The sequence below is a fragment of the Carassius auratus genome, chromosome 22, assembly GCF_003368295.1.
Source record: "Carassius auratus strain Wakin chromosome 22, ASM336829v1, whole genome shotgun sequence".
NCBI lineage: Eukaryota > Metazoa > Chordata > Actinopteri > Cypriniformes > Cyprinidae > Carassius > Carassius auratus.
Genome location: NC_039264.1, coordinates 34,331,156 through 34,350,367, shown reverse-complemented (window position 1 = coordinate 34,350,367; position 19,212 = coordinate 34,331,156). Strand labels below are relative to the sequence as shown.

General features: G+C 37.5%; 1 protein-coding gene across 1 annotated transcript in view; it reads left to right on the top strand.

The window, feature by feature from the left end:
* The first annotated feature begins 5,166 nt into the window (after positions 1 to 5,166).
* Positions 5,167 to 19,212, top strand: part of LOC113040612 (NACHT, LRR and PYD domains-containing protein 3-like) — a 39,912-nt gene continuing 25,866 nt past the window's right edge. Inside the window, exons 1-4 of the mRNA XM_026198910.1 lie at positions 5,167 to 5,229; positions 5,320 to 5,631; positions 5,998 to 6,120; positions 6,564 to 6,567. Coding sequence (XP_026054695.1) covers positions 5,167 to 5,229; positions 5,320 to 5,631; positions 5,998 to 6,120; positions 6,564 to 6,567 — 502 coding nt within the window. The remainder of the gene's footprint in view (positions 5,230 to 5,319; positions 5,632 to 5,997; positions 6,121 to 6,563; positions 6,568 to 19,212) is intronic.

Below are 19,212 nucleotides of genomic sequence, written 5' to 3'. Positions count from 1 at the left end.
GCTAAAAATGTTGAACACAAAGGAGGAAAGAGAAGAAAAGCAGACTGTCACAGCTTTCTACAGCAACAGCTGCTTTATTAATGAGATCAGTAATAGTGAATCATTAGAGTTTGAAATAGATTTGTTCAGATTGTAGGAAAACGCTGGTAAAATCAGAGCAGATTCAGCTTCAGCTCACAGTCGTCCAGCATCACATGATCAATGTCTCTGTCTCTTGTGTGTTTTTACTTTGACAAGCAACACGTCACATTACTTTACACTTACTTTCTGTAAGAGATAATGTCCCTCCAGCCGCTTGTTATCACAGAATAAACCCGACAGGGTGATCAGGACTTGTGTCCTCCTGAAGAGACTTATTCTGTGATAACATCCGGCTGCATCTGCATTATCACACTTATTATATGCTTTCTTGACACACAAGTGAAGAATTAGACACAATTTAGATTCAGCTAAACACTTCTGCTCAGTTAGCAACAACTTGAACAACAAGACACACTTTGAACAATGTCTCCTCAAGTCTACTATTAACAGGAATCTCCTGCGGTTTGGTTAAAATATTTTAACTAATTTGTACTTTTTTTTCCACTGAACTCTGATGATCTTCTCTTATCTTCTCTTTTTTAGTGTAGCTGCTAAATGCAGTATCTCATAAAGTGAAGTGATCTTGAGAGGAGCAGTAAACATCAGCTGAAGATCCACAGAAGAGCTTCACTACTGTGTCTATGAGGAGAAATAAATGTGTGATAAATGTGTAAATGTGATCCATACAGGTGAAGAGACTCAGACTTTACAATCAAATAATGCAGCATGTGTGTTAGAAACATGATATTGAATGATTAATGTTGCTTTAGTATTCAAGCAGATGATCATTGTGTTTAATGTAAAGCTGGAACAGAGGAGGAAGAAGCTCAGATGAGTCTGTCTGGCGCTTCAGTTTAATAATATTTCTATTAAACTCATTCATAATGATTCAGATGTTTAAATGTGATTGTCAAGTGCAGCACTTACATGTGTCAAAAGATATAAAGCAATTTGTCAAATTTCCATGTTATTAATGGAATTAAAGGAGACGCAAAGAGATTTCTGATAAACCATGTTTTATTTATTTGATAACGTGATTTGTAACTATCTGTACAATTAAACATAATGTAATTATGGTAGGTTTGCATTAAATAAAAGATCGCTGTTTGCATTCATGTGTGTTTTTTATCAATGTTTATTTGTTTTGTGGAAGATCTGCAGCATAAATCATCTGTCTATGAGCAGTGCATGTATATTGTTATTCTTTTGCATTAATTATCAGATTAAACAGATATTAAAATTAGTCATGTATTAGTTCACTGTGTAAAATAATAAAATATGTTGTGAAAATGATGAAACAAACTGATGTATGTGCACAATTGAGAAATGGATCCTTATGAAGATAAATCGCAGCCCACGTCTCATGTGGTAAATATTTCATAAAAAAAAATCAATGTAATACACACATTTTTGAGAAATAAGTAATTTGTACATTTACATAATTGGTAAGGTAAAAATACATTATGTAGCTGTGTATACACAACATGTGTTCAACTTTCATTTAGTGAACAGTAGGGAACACTAGTGTATTTAATTCATTCACCAGACCCAAACATACACAAGTTTCAAATATCTTCGCACACACTCGCAAGACCGGAAATCCAAGATGGCGGAGATATGCAACTAGCCCATAGTTTTTTTTTTGTTTGTTTGTTTGTTTTTTATTGCAGTTTTTAGAACAAAGAACATAAGGGCAATAACATTAAAACAGAATTCAAACAAATGCTTAAAAAAAATAAAATAAAATAAATACACATCTGTAAACTAATACAAATAATAATTTATTCAAAAAATAGATTTAAGGCTTTAAAGAAACTTACAGTTTTTTTTTTTTTTGGCTTTTTCATTTATTTTTTCTTTTAAAGTATACAGGTAGTGACCCATTTCTATTTTGAAATGAGTAAAATTAGGATTTTTCCCTGCCCATTTACATTTGTGAATAAAGAATTTTCCATATATAATGAGTAGTGTTGGGAAGGTTACTTTGGAAATGTAATAGGTTACAGATTACAAGTTACCCTGTTTAAAATGTAATAGTAGTGTAACTTTTTCAATTACTTTATTAAAGTAATGTAACTAATTACTTTTGAGTACTTTTTGATTACTTTTCTAAATTTGTGAACATTATAATAAAAAAACATATATATCAACTCAAATGCAGTTATCTAATAAGCATGTGTCATATGATGTTTAATAAACTCTTTTTTTAACTGCTGTCTCTTTATATATGATATGATAGTTTTCTCAAAATAAGTAAAATGCATGAAGTGACAGAGCAGTTCTAGAAATTATGTGTATGTGCTGGTGTACTCATATATTGAGACGGCAGAGGTTGAAAACACTGCGAGCTTCAGTAGGCCTATGTGTAGTAAATGAAACTGCATGTCTTTGCCATTAATTTACAGGAGGGGCAGACTGGGGAAAAAAAAATCAGAGAGGAAAATTCAAACTCATACAAACAAATTAATGGACAATACTATTTTTTGTATGGACCTGACATAAAAAAGGTTTAAATCTTTAATATGGGGACATGCCAAATAATTAAAAGTTCTCTCCTGAACGGCACCTTCACTTCCATTTTTCTCTTCAGTCTCATTATTTTGCCCCGTTATCCATCTTAATACTCAAGATTGAACAAAACTGTACTTTACGATACAATACTCTACAATACTACAATATATTTATAGAAAAATCCTAATACTGTACACGAGTCATGTTTTTCCCTTACAAAAATTTACCATGCTTTTATTAGCCTATATAAAAGTACAATAACCTTGTATGGTTTTTTGTTTTGCAAATGGATTCGTGTTTATTTTTAAATAAATAAATTTGTAAAATAATTGTAAATTTTTGGTTACCACAGTTAAACAATAGTAACCATTTAAATTACTAAATTACTACTGTAACATTACAACAGATAATAATGATGTCCTTTATATATTTTGAGTGATGACTGATGAACAACGTGCTGCTGCTTGATAAAAAAAAAAAAAGACAAAAAAAGACAAAAAAGCATCTTTACAGATGAAACTGACCTGAAAGAAATCAGTTAAATCTGTATGTGGATGTGTGTAAATATTCAAATGTAATCCCCTTTGTAATCGTTAAAAAATTCATAAGTAACTGTAATTTAATTACTCATTATTCTTAGTAACTGTAACTAATTACAGTTACATTAATTTTGTAATTAAATTACGTAACGCCGTTACATGTAACTAGTTACTCCCCAACACTGATAATGAGTAAATTCACAATATACCAAATTTTTAAATCAATGGTATACTCAAAAAAAAAAAAAAACATAATTTTCTTTAAGTTGCAATTCAATATTAATACTTTGTTTAACAAACAAAAAAAAAAAATAGATCACACCAAAATAAATTTGTATAAATACAATCATAAAATGAACAATACTCTCATTTCCGCCTTTACAAAAAACACACTTCAAGTCAATATATTTACAAAACTTTGCAATTACCTGTTTTACAGGATAAATACGATGAACAATCTTGTATGATACCTCTCTAATTTTATTTGTGATACAAAAACGTCTGGAGATCTTAAAGGTTTCTTTCCAGTTGACATCTTGAAATTGTGATCTCCAAAAACCAATGGCTAAAGTAACACTGGAAATTTGGCAAATCTTTCTAAGATAATTGCTATTACGTTTTTGTTCTTTTATATTTATACCTTCCAATTTAAGATTGAAATCTAATTTTAATTTTTTGACTGTATCATAATAATTTCCTAAGTTCTAAAGGGATGGCATTAATAACCATCATATACTCCTTAACCGGTATATAAAATGAAAATTTTTCTACAAATTCTAAATATGTAAGCACATGACCATTACTACTATTCAAAAGTTGAGAAACCAACAAAATAGTTTTACTAAACCAATTACCTAAAAAATAGATTTATTTTGGTGTGTAATGTAATTATTATTCCAAATTAAGCATTTGTGGGGGGGAATTGTGTTTGTATATAATCATCCATGATAACAATACCTGTTTGTGAAAATTGGAAAGTTTTATGGGAAGCTTGCTAATATTAAAATTACAATTAAGACTAGCCCATAGTCTTTGAGATTAAAATAGGGCTTGGGCGTCGTGACGTCATTACTTGGCGTGGCCGCCACGTTGGTAGCCTCCTTTTCTGCCACTCAGGCTACTGCGCAGTGTTTAGACATACTCCCTCTCATCCGTGTGTCTTAATTTGATTAATTAAAAATGTATTTCAACCATGGTAAACCGTTGCTGTATTGTGGGGTGTAATTGTCACAGTGTGTCTGGTCTGTGTATCACTGGGTGTCCACTAGAGGTCTCACTTCCCCTTATCGTCACTGTTCATTGTTTTCAGCTGTTTTCACTTACATCGTTTGCACTTTTCTTTAAATACCTGGGTTGTTTCTGTCCTTGTTACGGAGTCCTTGTTTAATGTCGATGCGTTTTACATGTCCGTCAACTCTTGCCCTTGTCTTGCTTTGCCTTGCCCTGTGTTCGTGTCCTGTTAATGTTTGGTGTTGGATATTCTGGTTTTGACCCTGCTTGGACTGTTTACCCCTCTGGATTTGCCCTATATTAAACTGCTTACCTGCTATTGGATCTCTCCTTGTTTTCTGTGTTGCCTCACGTGACAGAAGGACTCCGTCCGCAACGAGATCCAGTGGTATGCAGATTCACGCTTCTTCCCCAGCCATCGAGCGGGAGAGAGGCAGTTGCTTTGAGGGGACCCGCCTGGTCGTGTTTCGCGGGACCAGGGGAGGTCGTCGAGGAGGAGGTGGGCGAGAGGAAGCACAACACAAGATGGCCGCCGACCCAGCGCCGCTGCGGTGCATAACCACCAACCCCGCACCACGAGGCCAGATGGAAGCCAGCCTCACCCCACAGGGCAAGATGGCTGCCAGCTCAGCACCAACACCCGAGATGGCCGCTGACACCCTACTCGACTACTTTGAGATGCTATAAAGGATCCTAGCCAGCGCCTCAGCACAGGATGGCCGCCAACCCAGCGCCACAGCACAAGATGGCTGCTGAGTCAGTGCCTCAGCACAAGATGGCCGTCAACCCAGCGCCACAGCACAAAATGACCGCCAGCCCAGCGCCAGAGCACAAATTGGCCGCCAGCCCAATGCCACAGCTCAAGATGGCCGCCAGCTTAGAGCCACAGCACAAGATGGCCACCAACCCAGCACCACAGCACAAGATGGCCGACTCAACGCCTGAGTCGACAGTACAGGTGCCACCGACTCGCCGTCATAAAGGACGGAGGACGAGGAGACGGGCGTCTACCGTTCCTCAAAGCCTGGAGAACGTTCCCGAGCCGGCTGCTGCTGTCCAGGAGGATGTTCCCGAGCGGGCCACTGCCGTCCAGGAGGACGTTCTCGAGCAGGCCGCTGCCATCCAAGGGGACATTCCCGAGCGGGCCGTTGCCGTCCAGGAGGACGTTCCCGAGCAGGCCGCTGCCATCCAGGAGGATGTTTCCGAGCGGACCGCTACCGTCCCCGAGTCGGTGCCCGAAGTGGTACCTGATGCTGTTCCAGAGGCCGAGGTGGTGCACAATGCGGTGCCCGATGCTGTTCTGGAGGCTGAAACGGTGGCCGATGCTATTCCAGAGACCGAGGTGGTGCCCGATGCCGAGGCGGTGCCCGATGCCGAGGCGGTGCCCGAGGTCGTTCCCGATGCGGTGCCCAATGCTGTTCTGGAGGCCGAGGCGGTGACCGATGCTGTTCCGGAGGCCGAGGCGGTGCCCGAGGCGGTTCCGGAGGCCGAGGCGGAGCCCGATGTCGAGGTGGTGCCCGAGGCGGTTCCGGAGGCCGAGGCGGAGCCCGATGTCGAGGTGGTGCCCGAGGCGGTTCCGGAGGCCGAGGCGGAGCCTGAGGCCGTTCCCGATGCGGTGCCTGTGACCGCTCCCGAGGCCGTTACCGAGGCGGTGCCTGAGGCCATTCCCGAGGCAATGTCCGAGGTCGCTCCCGATGCCTTGACCGAGGCGGTGCCCGAGACCGTTCCAGAGACAGTGCCCAAAGCCAAGGCACCTCAGGTCTTCACAGAAGATTTTAACATCTTCTTTTCTTTCTCCCAACTCTGCTTCTTCTCGTTCAACTTGCTGTATGTTTACATTCGCGAGGCAAGCAACATGGCCGCCACGTCCCAGAATGCAACTCGGCGCCCAAGCCCTATAAGTGTGTCCTGTCCCAAAGCGTAGTACGTTGAGAAGAGTATGACAAGTGCCAAGGATGGTCTACTATTTCAGGTCGATTTTTGAAGTGTGGATCTGTCCACACTACAATGGCTAAAATTACCCACAATCCATTGTGCTTTGGCGATGGATTCGGTCCAGAACAAACAGGAATAAAATGTGTTAGAAAAACTACAAAGGTGGCAGATCAAGGCAAAGTTAAAAGGTAAAAAACTGTAGAGATGTTTAAGATATATATTGTGCTAAATTTCCTACACCTTCTACTTTATATTATTTATTCTCAGGGAGGTAAAGTAAGTCAAATCTACTCTGTCTCATAAACGTCTGAGTTCATCTTCACAAAACAGGTCACAGAAGACTTCTCCGTGGTCTGTTCTTAGCTATACATCAATGCCATCAATGTTATATACAACATGTCAGTTTATTTATTACAATTAGTAAATATTCTACAACTACTGTGTAAGTCTGGAATAAAGTATAAATGTGAGTAAGTAGTTTGCTCAAGGCAATATCAGCAATGGTTCTGGAGCCGGAGAGCTCTTCAGCATCTGATTTGATCATCACTTCAGTCTTTTATAGACATCAGGTGGATCCAGTGTCTTCTGACATCACACTGGAAATCCCCTCACAACTGCTTTATAAAAGGCCTTTGCATCTTCTCTTTTTTCTTCTTCTGGATTCTTTGCTCTGTTGTTTTTTACACTTGATCTGAAACACAGCCGCTGAGGTAATGTCCAGCTTCTTTTCTCTTCAGCGCTCTCACTAATAAATCTGTCATCTCTTTGTGCTCTTGATTATACATCTTATAAACCTTTTCTTAAGAAATGAAATAAAATGGACCACGAGCTGACTCTCCCCCACCTGTCTCTTATTCCCTCACTCCCATATATGTCTGTGCTTTTCTGTCCTTGGTCGAGAGTAGATTGATTAGTTCTTGCTCGTGTTCTGTGTCTGAGGACAAGCATCTTTGTCTTGCCCTCGGATCAGCCGTGCTTCAGGACTCGTAGTACAGAGATCCGGCAGCTCGAGTGGTCCACAGACACGGCCTGCCAGCTCTGAAGTCTCCACTCACCTGAGCAGCATTCAGCTATCGTTTATGTTATTCTGTGTTTTGTGACGAGAATAAAGGATCTACTTTCTCACAACTCTAAATCTGAGTCCTCTATCAATCCCAGGCCGTGACAGCAGGAAATAATTTTTTTTTATTTTGCAATTTATTTTGCAAGGATTCTTTAAATTGATCAAGTGTGACAAAGAAATTTATAACAAAATATTTCAGTAACACTTTAGAATATGTAACAGCTATGAGTTGCTTATTAGCATGCATATTACTAGAATATTAGCCATGTGTTAGTGTTAATTAAGAACATATTAATGCCTTATTATACTTGACCTTATTCTGCATCCCTAATCGTAACCAATACCTAAACCTAACAACTACCTTACTAACTATTAATGAGCAGCAAATTAATAATTTATTGAGAGAAATGTCGTAGTTAATACTTAAGTGTTACCAATATTTATTTAACCTGAAATCTGTCACCCGTCCACTCTGTGGGATGCCTACATTTACTTCACTATATTACAATTAAATCTAATCTAATCTTGACAAACTATATATCGTTGGAAAGGTCTAAGACTCCCAAATATATATTTTACCAGTGTTTTTTGCTAAAAATTATGTAGGAAAAGTAATCCATTAATTTATGACAAGAGTGCACCCTTAAAAATCTAAATTATAACTGGAGTTTTGACCTTTGTTTAAAAAAGAAGACTTGTTTGTTGCCTTTTTCTCTATCACATTTTAGAAATCATCAGAAGTTATATATCGACTGAAAACTTAAAATCTCAAAATTAATCCTTTAAAACCCATTTTAAAATCAGACATTGCATTTCCATGTAAATGGTACATCAATATCATGTTACAAAATATTTTCATTCATGAATTATAAAAATTTAAGTTTGGATTGTGCACTACAAAGTCAATGTTCAAAAACATGAGTGACAGTTAAGGAGTTAATTATATTTCACATAAATTTTGTTCTTCTGAACTTTATATCAAAGAAACCTGAAAACCTGTTTTCAACTTAATAATAATAAATGTTTGTTTTGTTTTTTAACAGCAAATCAGGATATTAAAATTATTTCTGAAGATCATGTGACTGAAGACTGGAGAAATGATGCAGTCAATTTTACAGTTTTTGCTGTACTTTGGATCAAATAAATGTAGGTTTGGTGAGCAGAAAAGACTTTAAAAAACATTACAAATCTTATATTTCAAAAACTTTTGAAGGTAGTGTATATATAATATATTTAAAACCCCAGTTTTTTATATTAGGAGGATGAAAAAGTTGTTTGAATCACTGATTCAACGACTCACTCATAAACCTACTTCACTTGTTTCATTACTGGATGAATCAGCGTTTTTGAACTATTCTCTTGAATGAAAACTTCATTCATTGACAAATACATTTTTAAGACACTTGTGCAATGGACACGAGCATTATTTGAAGCGCAGTACTTTCAAAAGGGGATTTGCTCTATTTTGATCGCTGCCATATAGATGTCAATGTTTTGTTTATATCTGAATAAATAACCTTTATCCCAGTTTTTCTGTGGTAATAAGAATGACTGTAAGACAGAAATAATACTGTGTAGTTGAATGAAGATGTTTCTTAACCAAACATGGTAACTGCTCTCTCTGTGTTAGCGGCAGTGCGAGCACAGATCTGAATCAATCAATCAATCAATCACCTTTATTTATATAGTGCTTTAAACAAAATACATTGCGCCAAAGCACTGAACAACATTCATTTGGAAAACAGTGTCTCAATAATGCAAAATGATAGTTAAAGGCAGTTCATCATTGAATTCATTGATGTCATCTCTGTTCAGTTGAAATAGTGTCTGTTTTAATTTGCAATCAAGTCAACAATATCGCTGTAGATGAAGTGTCCCCAACTAAGCAAGCCAGAGGCGACAGCGGCAAGGAACCGAAACTCCATCGGTGACAGAATGGAGAAAAAAACCTTGGGAGAAACCAGGCTCAGTTGGGGTCAGTTCTCCTCTGACCAGACGAAACCAGTAGTTCAATTCCAGGCTGCAGCAAAGTCAGATTGTGCAGAAGAATCATCTGTTTCCTGTGGTCTTGTCCTGGTGCTCCTCTGAGACAAGGTCTTTACAGGGGATCTGTATCTGGGGCTCTAGTTGTCCTGGTCTCCGCTGTCTTTCAGGGCAGTAGAGGTCCTTTCTAGGTAATGATCCGGTAAGACTTTGTCAAAAGAGTTTTAGCCGGTAACGGTGGATTGTGTTCACTGACAATGTTTTCTATAAGTATTCCTGAGCCCATGTTGTGACTTCCATTACAGTATCATTCCTGTATGTGATGCAGTGCTTTCTAAGAGCTGAAGATCACAGGCATCCAGTATGGTTTTCCAGCCTTGACCCTTACGCACAGAGATTGTTCCAGATTCTCTGAATCTTTGGATGATATTATGCACTGTAGATGATGCATATTATACTATGTCCAAAAAAGAGGGCAAATACATCAGTTACTTCATAAATGCATAATTAAAATAAGAACTATGTCTCAAAAAGATTGATTTTACTCCATTTATTTTTGTCTTAGAATATCTTTATTGTTAGCTGCTGTTGTTTTTGTCATTTATTCACATTTTAAGTCTGAAGCTTGAACTTTGACCTGCACTTGTTATCAGACCCGGAAGACAGGAACAGGTTTGTTTCCTTTTGTAAAGTGAATGGTGAATATATAAAGTTTGTTATGTGATACTTAATTGTGACATGCAACATTAATTGTTGACTTTAGTTCATTAGGGCCCGAGCACCGATGGTGTGAGGACCCTCTTGGAATTGCTCCGTTTATTATTATTATTATTAGGGCTCAAGCCCAAAGGGCGAGAGGCCTATTGTTTTCCTTAGGATTATTTTTTATTATTATTATTATTATTATTATTATTATTATTATTATTATTTTTTTTTCCAACGTCTCGGGGGCTTTTGGGGCCCTTAACGTGCTTAAAAAGTCTTGAAAATTGGCACACAGATTGGAACCTGCGGCCATTAGGGCCGGGCAGAGACTGATACACGGGCGTGGCACAGGGGCTCTACAGCGCCCCCTGGAATATGGAGGGCCATATATCATACATTCTTGCTCGTAGACGAATGAAACTCGGTACACATATAAATCTCATCAATCCAAACAACTTTTGTATTGCATATCATAGGCTCCGCCCAACAGGAAGTTGGCTATTTAAGGTTTAGTATTCAAATTTTTCGTCAAAGTTGTGTGGGCTTTTGGGGTCCTTAACATACTCAAAAACTCTTGAAAATTTGCGCACACTTTGGAATCTGTGGCCTTTAGGAGCCTGCAGAGGCTGGGACCCGGGCGTGGCACAGGGGCTCTACGGCGCCCCCTGGAACACAGTCAGAAATGTTGATGTATAGCTCACACATACTTGCACATATTCATATGAAACTCAGTACACATATAGATCTCATCGTGCCGAACAACTTTCGTATTGCATGTCATAGGCTCCACCCAACAGGAAGTCAGCTATTTAGAGTTATGTAAAAAGCGCATGCTCTGGAATTTGAAATACTTGTCATAGGTTTTTTTCTCGATTGCCGCCAAACTTGGTCAACATGATCTCAAGACACTGGGGATGAAAAATTGCCAGGGGATTTTTGATATCTCGAACGGTTTGCTCGTGGCGAGGCGTTGAAATTATGGCGAGAAATGAGAAACAGGAAGTGTCTAATACCATCCACATACATTTCCTGATTTTAATCAAACTTCATCAGATTATTCGTTGTATGATGTCGATCGCATATATGTGACTATTAGGAGTCAAAGTTATAGCGCCACCAACTGGCAGAAGGAAGTGTGTCATTTTCAAAATGATTTGAATTCAGCATCTTATTATTACTCGATTTGCTTCAAACTTCATCAGAATAATTTTAAAACACAGCCGATATAAATCTGCAAGGGGGATATTGATATCTAAAAAATTGTTGGCGTGGCAACATGTCAAACTGGAATACTTCTCAGGTGATTTTGAGGCAAATAACATACTTAGAATTTCACAAAACTCTGAACACACATCAGTATTTCTGATAGGAACTTAAATTGTGAATGGATTTTGGATAGCTTGAATGGTTTTGCCGTGGTGATTTTTTTAAATGACCTTACAAAGGGAATCATTATTGTATTTTTAAATTGCAGCTTCCAAACACGTCAAATAATTTTTTCATACAGATGAAAAAGTAATTCTGAGGAAATATGCATAGTTTCACGACTTTACAACACTGTATGGATAACAGAAAATTAAAAAAACTGTCAGACATCTCATCTCACTCTGTCCCTCTGTTTGAGTATATGTGCTTCAGACTTCCATTGTCTGAGAGAAATTGCGCCCCTACAGGTTCAATTCCCGGACTTTTACTTTCACTTTTAAATCGGTTAAAAATACAAACAAATACTTAGATTTAATTCACACTGACAAGCTAAACCAACATATCTGATTATTACCGGTTCAGGGCTCATGGATAAATTATTTCTGGCCAGAGATACGTGAGAAATAGGAGAGATGAATCACCGCTGTGATCACGAGCGTCTGGAGTAAAGAGCTCAGAGAAAACGAATTTATTCCTGTTTTAAAGCTTTTAAAAATAAATTATTACAGCGATATCACACAATCAACCAATTAGAACACACCAAGAGCTAAATTAAGATGTTTTTGAACTGTTTGTGTGAAAATGAAATATTTGCAGCTGCCTATCTGAAATCACGCCTCCGATCAGCGCGTACAGTGTCGAGCTCAAAACAAACGAATTTATTCTTGTTTAAGAGCTTTTTTAAATAAAATATTACCACAAATGCACACAATAAACCCATTGTAACACAACAAGAGCTAAATGCAGGTGTTTGTGACCTGTTTAAGTGTGCAAGACTATTTGAAAGCGCGACTGGCAGAATAATATCTCTCGAGCTGCAGGATTCTGCCTTTCGTCGTAAGAACGAACACATAACGGACAAGATTATTTCAAAACACATGATAGCTTGGCGAATATAAACGAAAACAGCCACGTGAACATAAACTGGATCTACTGGATTTGAATATTAAAGTGACCACATTTACCACTTGCTTCTGTCTTCAATTTTAATCTATATAAAAAAGGAAACTCATTCGACTTGGCTGCTTTTTTAATGTGTGCGTATTTATTTATTTATCTTTTTATACATTTTGTATAATTTCTTAGTTTGTGTATTACAATTATAAAAACAAAAATAAAATTAGCCATTCACATAGAAATAGCTTAGGCCTTAACCTTTTTCTGACAGTTTTAGGGATTTTTAAAAATCCTAAAAAAACCTTATTTGTGCTGCAAATAATAATTTCAAACTCATTTGATACTGACCTATGACAATCCTGTGACATTATATTTATTTGAATTTACATAATCTCATGGATGTAACAGTAAATCTGTTCAGCTCACAGATCAATACTAAGCTGTAATACAAGCAGAACTTTCACAAATGCTTATGAGTCATTTAAGGATTTGATAACACTGTAAAATAATGTCTAATTTGTTAACATTAGCAAATTCATTGATAACACTTTATAATAACTGCACTCATTATTAAATAGTCAGTTCATGCTTTATAAAGCCTTGTCCCAATATTAATAGTCAGTAGTAAGCAGTTTATAAATACAGCTATAAATAGCTTGTCCTTGGTTTATAAGCACATTTATTAAAAATGAGAGTAAGTTATCTTCCTATGAAAAATAAAAGATAAAAATAAACAAACAACAACACAGATTGATACAGAACTCAGAAATGTTATTGTGGATTTATGATAAAGCCTGCAAATGAATTCATACTCCTACTCATACTACTCCATACTCCTTTTTCAACATGATGCCAATATACTGAGATGTTAAATTGTGAATGGGTTTAGGATACCTTAAATGGTGTTGCCATAGAGATTTATTAAAGTAACATAAAAAAAATACAATAGTTATTTTACTATATCTTTACAATTTTTCATTCTAAATCTTCATAATTTTTTATATAAGTAGAAGTCCTCATTTGAAGGAAGCACAGTAAGTTTCATAGCTTTATCACTTTCAAGAGCCAGCATAAAATTTAAACTATCATAACTTATAAATCAAGCTTGCAATTCTTAGTACCTATAATGGCCACCAGAGGGAGCTATAGGATTACTTTTAAATAACTATTGTAGAAACGAGTATGATTTAAATCATTTATAGAAATCTTTCAAAAAAAAAAAATGAATTGTATATATTTTACTGATAAAATGACCCTCACTTAATTAGAATAACAAGCTGAAGTATTGTGAACTGTATATTAAGAATAATTCTTTATAGGCTTTATGGACAGATACGTTTTAAGTGACTCTTGAAGGTTCAGCACCACATCCTCTTTTACCACTGTTTAAAGAATTTATCTTACAGAATAGGTGTGAATGAATTTTGGATAGCTTGAATGGTTTTGCCGTGATGTTTTTTGAAATAATAGTAAAAAAGGAACCAGTAAATGTCTTTTTATTTTTTTAAAGTGCAGCTTCTAAACACTTAAAAAAAAAAATGTACACATAGAAGACCAGTCATTCTGAGGCATATTTCCTCAGAATGACTGGTCTCATGACCATAGTTTCATGACTATACAACACTATATGGATGATAGAAAATTAAAAAAAAACTATCATACATCTGATGTCACTCAGTCCCACTGTCACTGTGGGTAATGTGTGTGTGTGTGTGTTAAGTGAATTAGGTGTGAAACTATCAGGGTGCATTTAGTCTCCAGCGCCAACATTTTACAGAACTGCCACTTTCCTGGAGTCTCCAGAATTACTCGGTGTCGGACTCTGAGAGACTTAAGATTCCAAAAAATTATTTAATTAGAATACCATGAAGTATTGTGAAATACTATATATTAAGACTTTATATATATGCTTTATGCACAGATTAGAGTGACTCGTGAAGGACCAGCACCACCTCCTCTTGTCCGATGGTTTGAGGAATATATCTTCCAGAATCCAGGATTAAGATTTAGGAGCTCATTTTTATTCCACCTCCTTTCCTGAAAAGTCTGTCTTGCAGAATTGACTAAAAATTAATCTTCACATTAATTACTAATTATTTTGCAATTCTTTTTGTCAGTTCTTCTTGACCTGCTTTTTTCTTCTTCTTTTCTGACCTCATGACCCAGTCAGTATTTTTTGTACAATGGTCAAGTCTTAACTTATCCATTTCTGTATTGCATTTGTGTTTGATATTTCTCATGGGTATTTCATAATTTTCGACCTTACAGTTTGAGTTAAAAGTCTATTTTAGCGCATTTCATCTGTAAAAGAAAACATGCCTAATAATTCTGCACATGAATATAAGGAGTTTTTCTCTTCCAGCTTTCCTGGACTATTGTATAGCACTCATAAATGATTAAATAAAAAATAATGGTAGTTATTAAGATTTATATGGTTTGGAATTGGTAAAATGTACTTGGAAAAAAATCACAATAAAACAATGTTTTCATGTTTAAGTTTGGAATATTAACTGACATGAATGAATGCTATATAAATATTGTTCATGTTAACATAATGTTTATAAATGAAATCTTATTGTACAGTGTTACTAATATATATATTGTTCTGTGAATGTGATTTTAAAGTCTAGATGATTCGGATTAACCCTTTAACTGCCGTATCCTTTAAAACCTCACTGCCAGAGGGATATTGTGAATGCATGTGCCCGCTGGGCACAGTTTACCTGATGCCACCGGGGTGGCGATGGCATTGGTGGCTTGAGCCCGCCATCGCTGCTTGCAGCTATATTTATTATTATTATTCTTCTTCTCTAAGATGAATCGCATTTTTGAGGGCCTAAACATGCTCGAAAAGTCATGAAACTTTGCACACACCTCAGAACTGGCGAAAATTTACGTCTGATATGGGTTTCAGAAGTGGGTGTGGTAAAATTGCTCAACAGCGCCACCTATACACGTTCAACGGTGTGCGCCTCGAGCTACGTTTCATGTACATGTATGAAAATCGGTATACACATGTAACTCTCCAATACCTACAAAAAAGTCTCTTGGAGCAAAATCCGAAACCCAACAGGAAGTCGGTTATTTCTAATATTACGAGCAAATTTTGTGTCATTTTTGTCATTTCCATGCGTTGTATTTTAACGAACTCCTCCTAGAGATTAATTCAGATCAACACCAAATTTGGTATGCCTAATCTAAAGGCCATTGCGATGTTAAATTGTGAAGCTTTTGAGTTTTCGTTGAAGGGCCTGTGTGTGGCGGCCTGGCGAATTTCGATGATTCGCCATGAAACAGGAAGTTGCTATAACTCAGACATACAATGACCAATCTGCCCCAAACTTCACATGTTTGCTGAGTCTCCTGTCCTGAACAGTTTGACACGACCATATTCAGTTATAGTCATAGCGCCACCTATTGGCAACAGGAAGTGACATATTTTACGCTGCGACAAACTACTCCTAGAAATTTTTGACATCAATGTCTTTTTTGTCGTCAGTCAAATCTAAAGGCCTGTACGATGTTAAATTGAGAAGATCTTGAGTTTTCGTTAAAGGGCGTGTCCATGGCGCCATGTCAAAGTTCGATGTCTCGCCATGGGAGTAGTTGTTGTTGTAACTCTGTCATAAAATATCAGATCTTGCCCAAACTTCAAATGTTTGATAAGAGTACTGACCTGAACACATCTGGAGGCTAATATTCCATTGGGTGTGGCAAAATGGCTCGATAGCGCCACCTATACATTTTCAATGGAGTGCGCCTCGAGCTACATGTCATATACATGTACGAAAATCGGTAAACATATGTAACACACCAATAGCTACAAAAAAGTCTCTTGGTACGAAATCCGAATCCCAACAGGAAGTCGGTTATTTTTAATTTTCCCTGCAAAATTGGTGTTGTTTTTGTCATTTTCAGGGGTTGTATTTTAACAAACTCCTCCTAGAGATTTATTCAGATCAACACCAAACTTGGTCAGTGTAATCTAAAGCCCTTTGCCATGCTAAATTGCGAAGGAATTGAGGTTTCGTTAAAGGGCGTGTCCATGGCGGCCTGACAAATTTCGATGATTCGCCATGAAAAATGATGGTGCTATAACTCACACATACAATGTCCAATCCGCCCCAAACTTCACATTTTTGATAAGACTCTTCACCTGAACAGATCTACATGCCAATATTCAGTTATAGTCATAGCACCACCTATTGGCAACTGGAAGTGACATATTTTACACTGTGACAAACTACTCCTAGAAATTTTATGACATCAATGTCTTTTTTGTGGTCAGTCTTATCTAAAGACCTGTGTGATGTTTAGTTGTGAAGATCTTGAGTTTTTGTTAAAAGGCATGTCCATGTCGCCATGACGAAGTTCGATGTCTCGCCATGGGAATAAAAGATGTTATAACTCAGGCATAAAATGTCCGATCTTGCCCAAACTTCACATGTGTGATAAGAGTCCTGGCTTGAACACATCTGCAGGCCAATATTCCATTATAACGATAGCGCCACCTGCTGGCAACAGGAAGATTGGCACACATATGGAATAAACTTTGATATATTGCACTTATATTTATGAGTTTAAATGCATATTTCTCAACGTTCACCTTTTTACTAAAGCCACACGATGGCAGTGAGCCCGGGTGCGAGGGCCCGTTCATCGCTGCTTGCAGCTTTAATTTATGAATGTAATTGTCAGTTGAGTCTCTCTTTCTCACTCCCTGCTGCTCTTTATTCAGCACTTCTTGGCTGAAAGTGCAGTGAGTGTTTTCTGAAGAGGGTCTTCCAGCAGCCGAACAGATCTCGCAGGACCATTTCTGCCCAAGAGCTGGCTGTTCTGGAGACCACCCTAACAGGAAAATCTGTGAGAGGGCCCCCCAAAAAACAGCTGGACGTTGAAAAAGTTCAGGCCATAACAGGTCTACAATTTTGACTATTTCTACAAAAAATATCATTGCACTACTGTTATTTTGCATATAATACATTGTTCAACAATACTTTTGCACACTCGTCCAACTGTATTTATTACCACTGTTCTCACGTTCCTGCTATTCATAATGTGTATACTGTATAATCCTTCATTGCTCTGTTCATAATGTACATACAATCCCTACATTGCATTCATATTTATATTCTGTATATACTCTGATCAATATTGTATATAGCAACTCCACTGTACATTCTGTATATCGTAGCTTCACTTACTCTGCACTTTTATGTATATAAAACACTATATTCTTGCACTTCTGGTTAGATGCTAACTGCATTTCATTAGCTCTGTACTGTACTCCGCATGACAATAAAGTTGAATCTAATCTAATCTAATCTAAAACATGTTACTATACACTACAATAAATAATACACTATTGTGATTGTCTGAATGAGAAGCTGACGTCTGATTTCTTCAAGCGGTCTTACCATGTTTACTATGGTAATGTTAATGGCTAGTGTGCCTAGTCTTTATCGCTTATAAATATTTCAGCCTTGTAAGGTGATCATAATCCACATCAGATCTCAAACAGAAGTTATTTCAAACACTCGCTGCTGTCTGAAAGTGAGTTCTGAGCTATTATTATTAATGTCTTTAACTTTAACCTAAATGATCCTCAGCACTGATGCTCTCCAGACGCAGAGAAACACCTCCTTCATTCGTAAATTCCTCTAACCTAAACTAAGAGACCCAGTCTTCCCAGAGGAAGCCTGGACGATCAAGCCCCAGAAGTGACAGTGGAAACCAGACTGACCCTGCCTTTATGAAATTACATTTAAATATAGGAACATACATACACATACACACATATACTTTTTTTAATTAGACTTCAATCCTCAGTTTGTAGTCAGTAAACATGAACACATTCAGCAGTCACATAAGTTAGAGACAGAATTTAACTGAAGTCTATTCAAAAGTTGTCTGAATCTATTCCAAGAAGGTTGGAAGCTATTTTGAAGACAAACAATGTTAATAAAATACTGGCTATTTCTAATGTGTTCACATTATTTTCTCCAACCCCTGTGGACTTAAAGGGATATTTCACCCAAAAATGTTAATTACCCAATGATTTACTCACCCTCAAGACATCCTAGATGTATATGATTTTTTTCTTTCAGACAAATATAATCAGAGTTTATAGAATCAGTAGAAATAGTTTACTGTGCTTGTACAATAACAACTTTAGACAGTTTATAGTGTAATGGCTTTAACCATGTGCAGTCTGTGCAAAATATGAATAGTGCAAATAATGTATGTAAAGTACTGTGACCAGTGCAGTAAAAGAGCAGGTGCAGGTTAGATTGGTGGTGTGGCGTTCAAGAGTGTCTACTAGTGCGAGAGCGTAGGCTCCTGTAACGCCTGCCGGATGGAAGGAGGGTGAAAAGTCCATGGTTAGGGTGAGAGACATCCTTGATGATGTTTCTTGCCCTGCCCAGACTGCGCTTCTGATAAATGTTCTCGATGGAGGTTAACTGGGTGTCAGTGATCCATTGAGCAGTTTTCACCACTCGCTGGAGTGCTTTGTGGTCAGATGCAGAGCAATTGCTGTACCATACTGAGATGCAGTTTATGAGTATGCTCTCAATGGTACAGCGGTAGAATTCAGCAAGGATCCTGGGAACTTTTTTAAGGCTCCGTAAGAAGTAAAGGCGCTGCTGAGCCTTTTTGACCAGGGCGGAGGTGTTATGGGACCATGTGAGGTCATCTGAGATGTGGATGCCAAGGAACTTGAAACTCGACACACGCTCCACTACAGCTCCGTTGATGTAGATGGGTGTGTGTGCATGATTCCTAGTCCGCCTGAAGTCCACAATGATCTCCTTTGTCTTCTGGGTGTTTAGTTCCAGGTTGTTG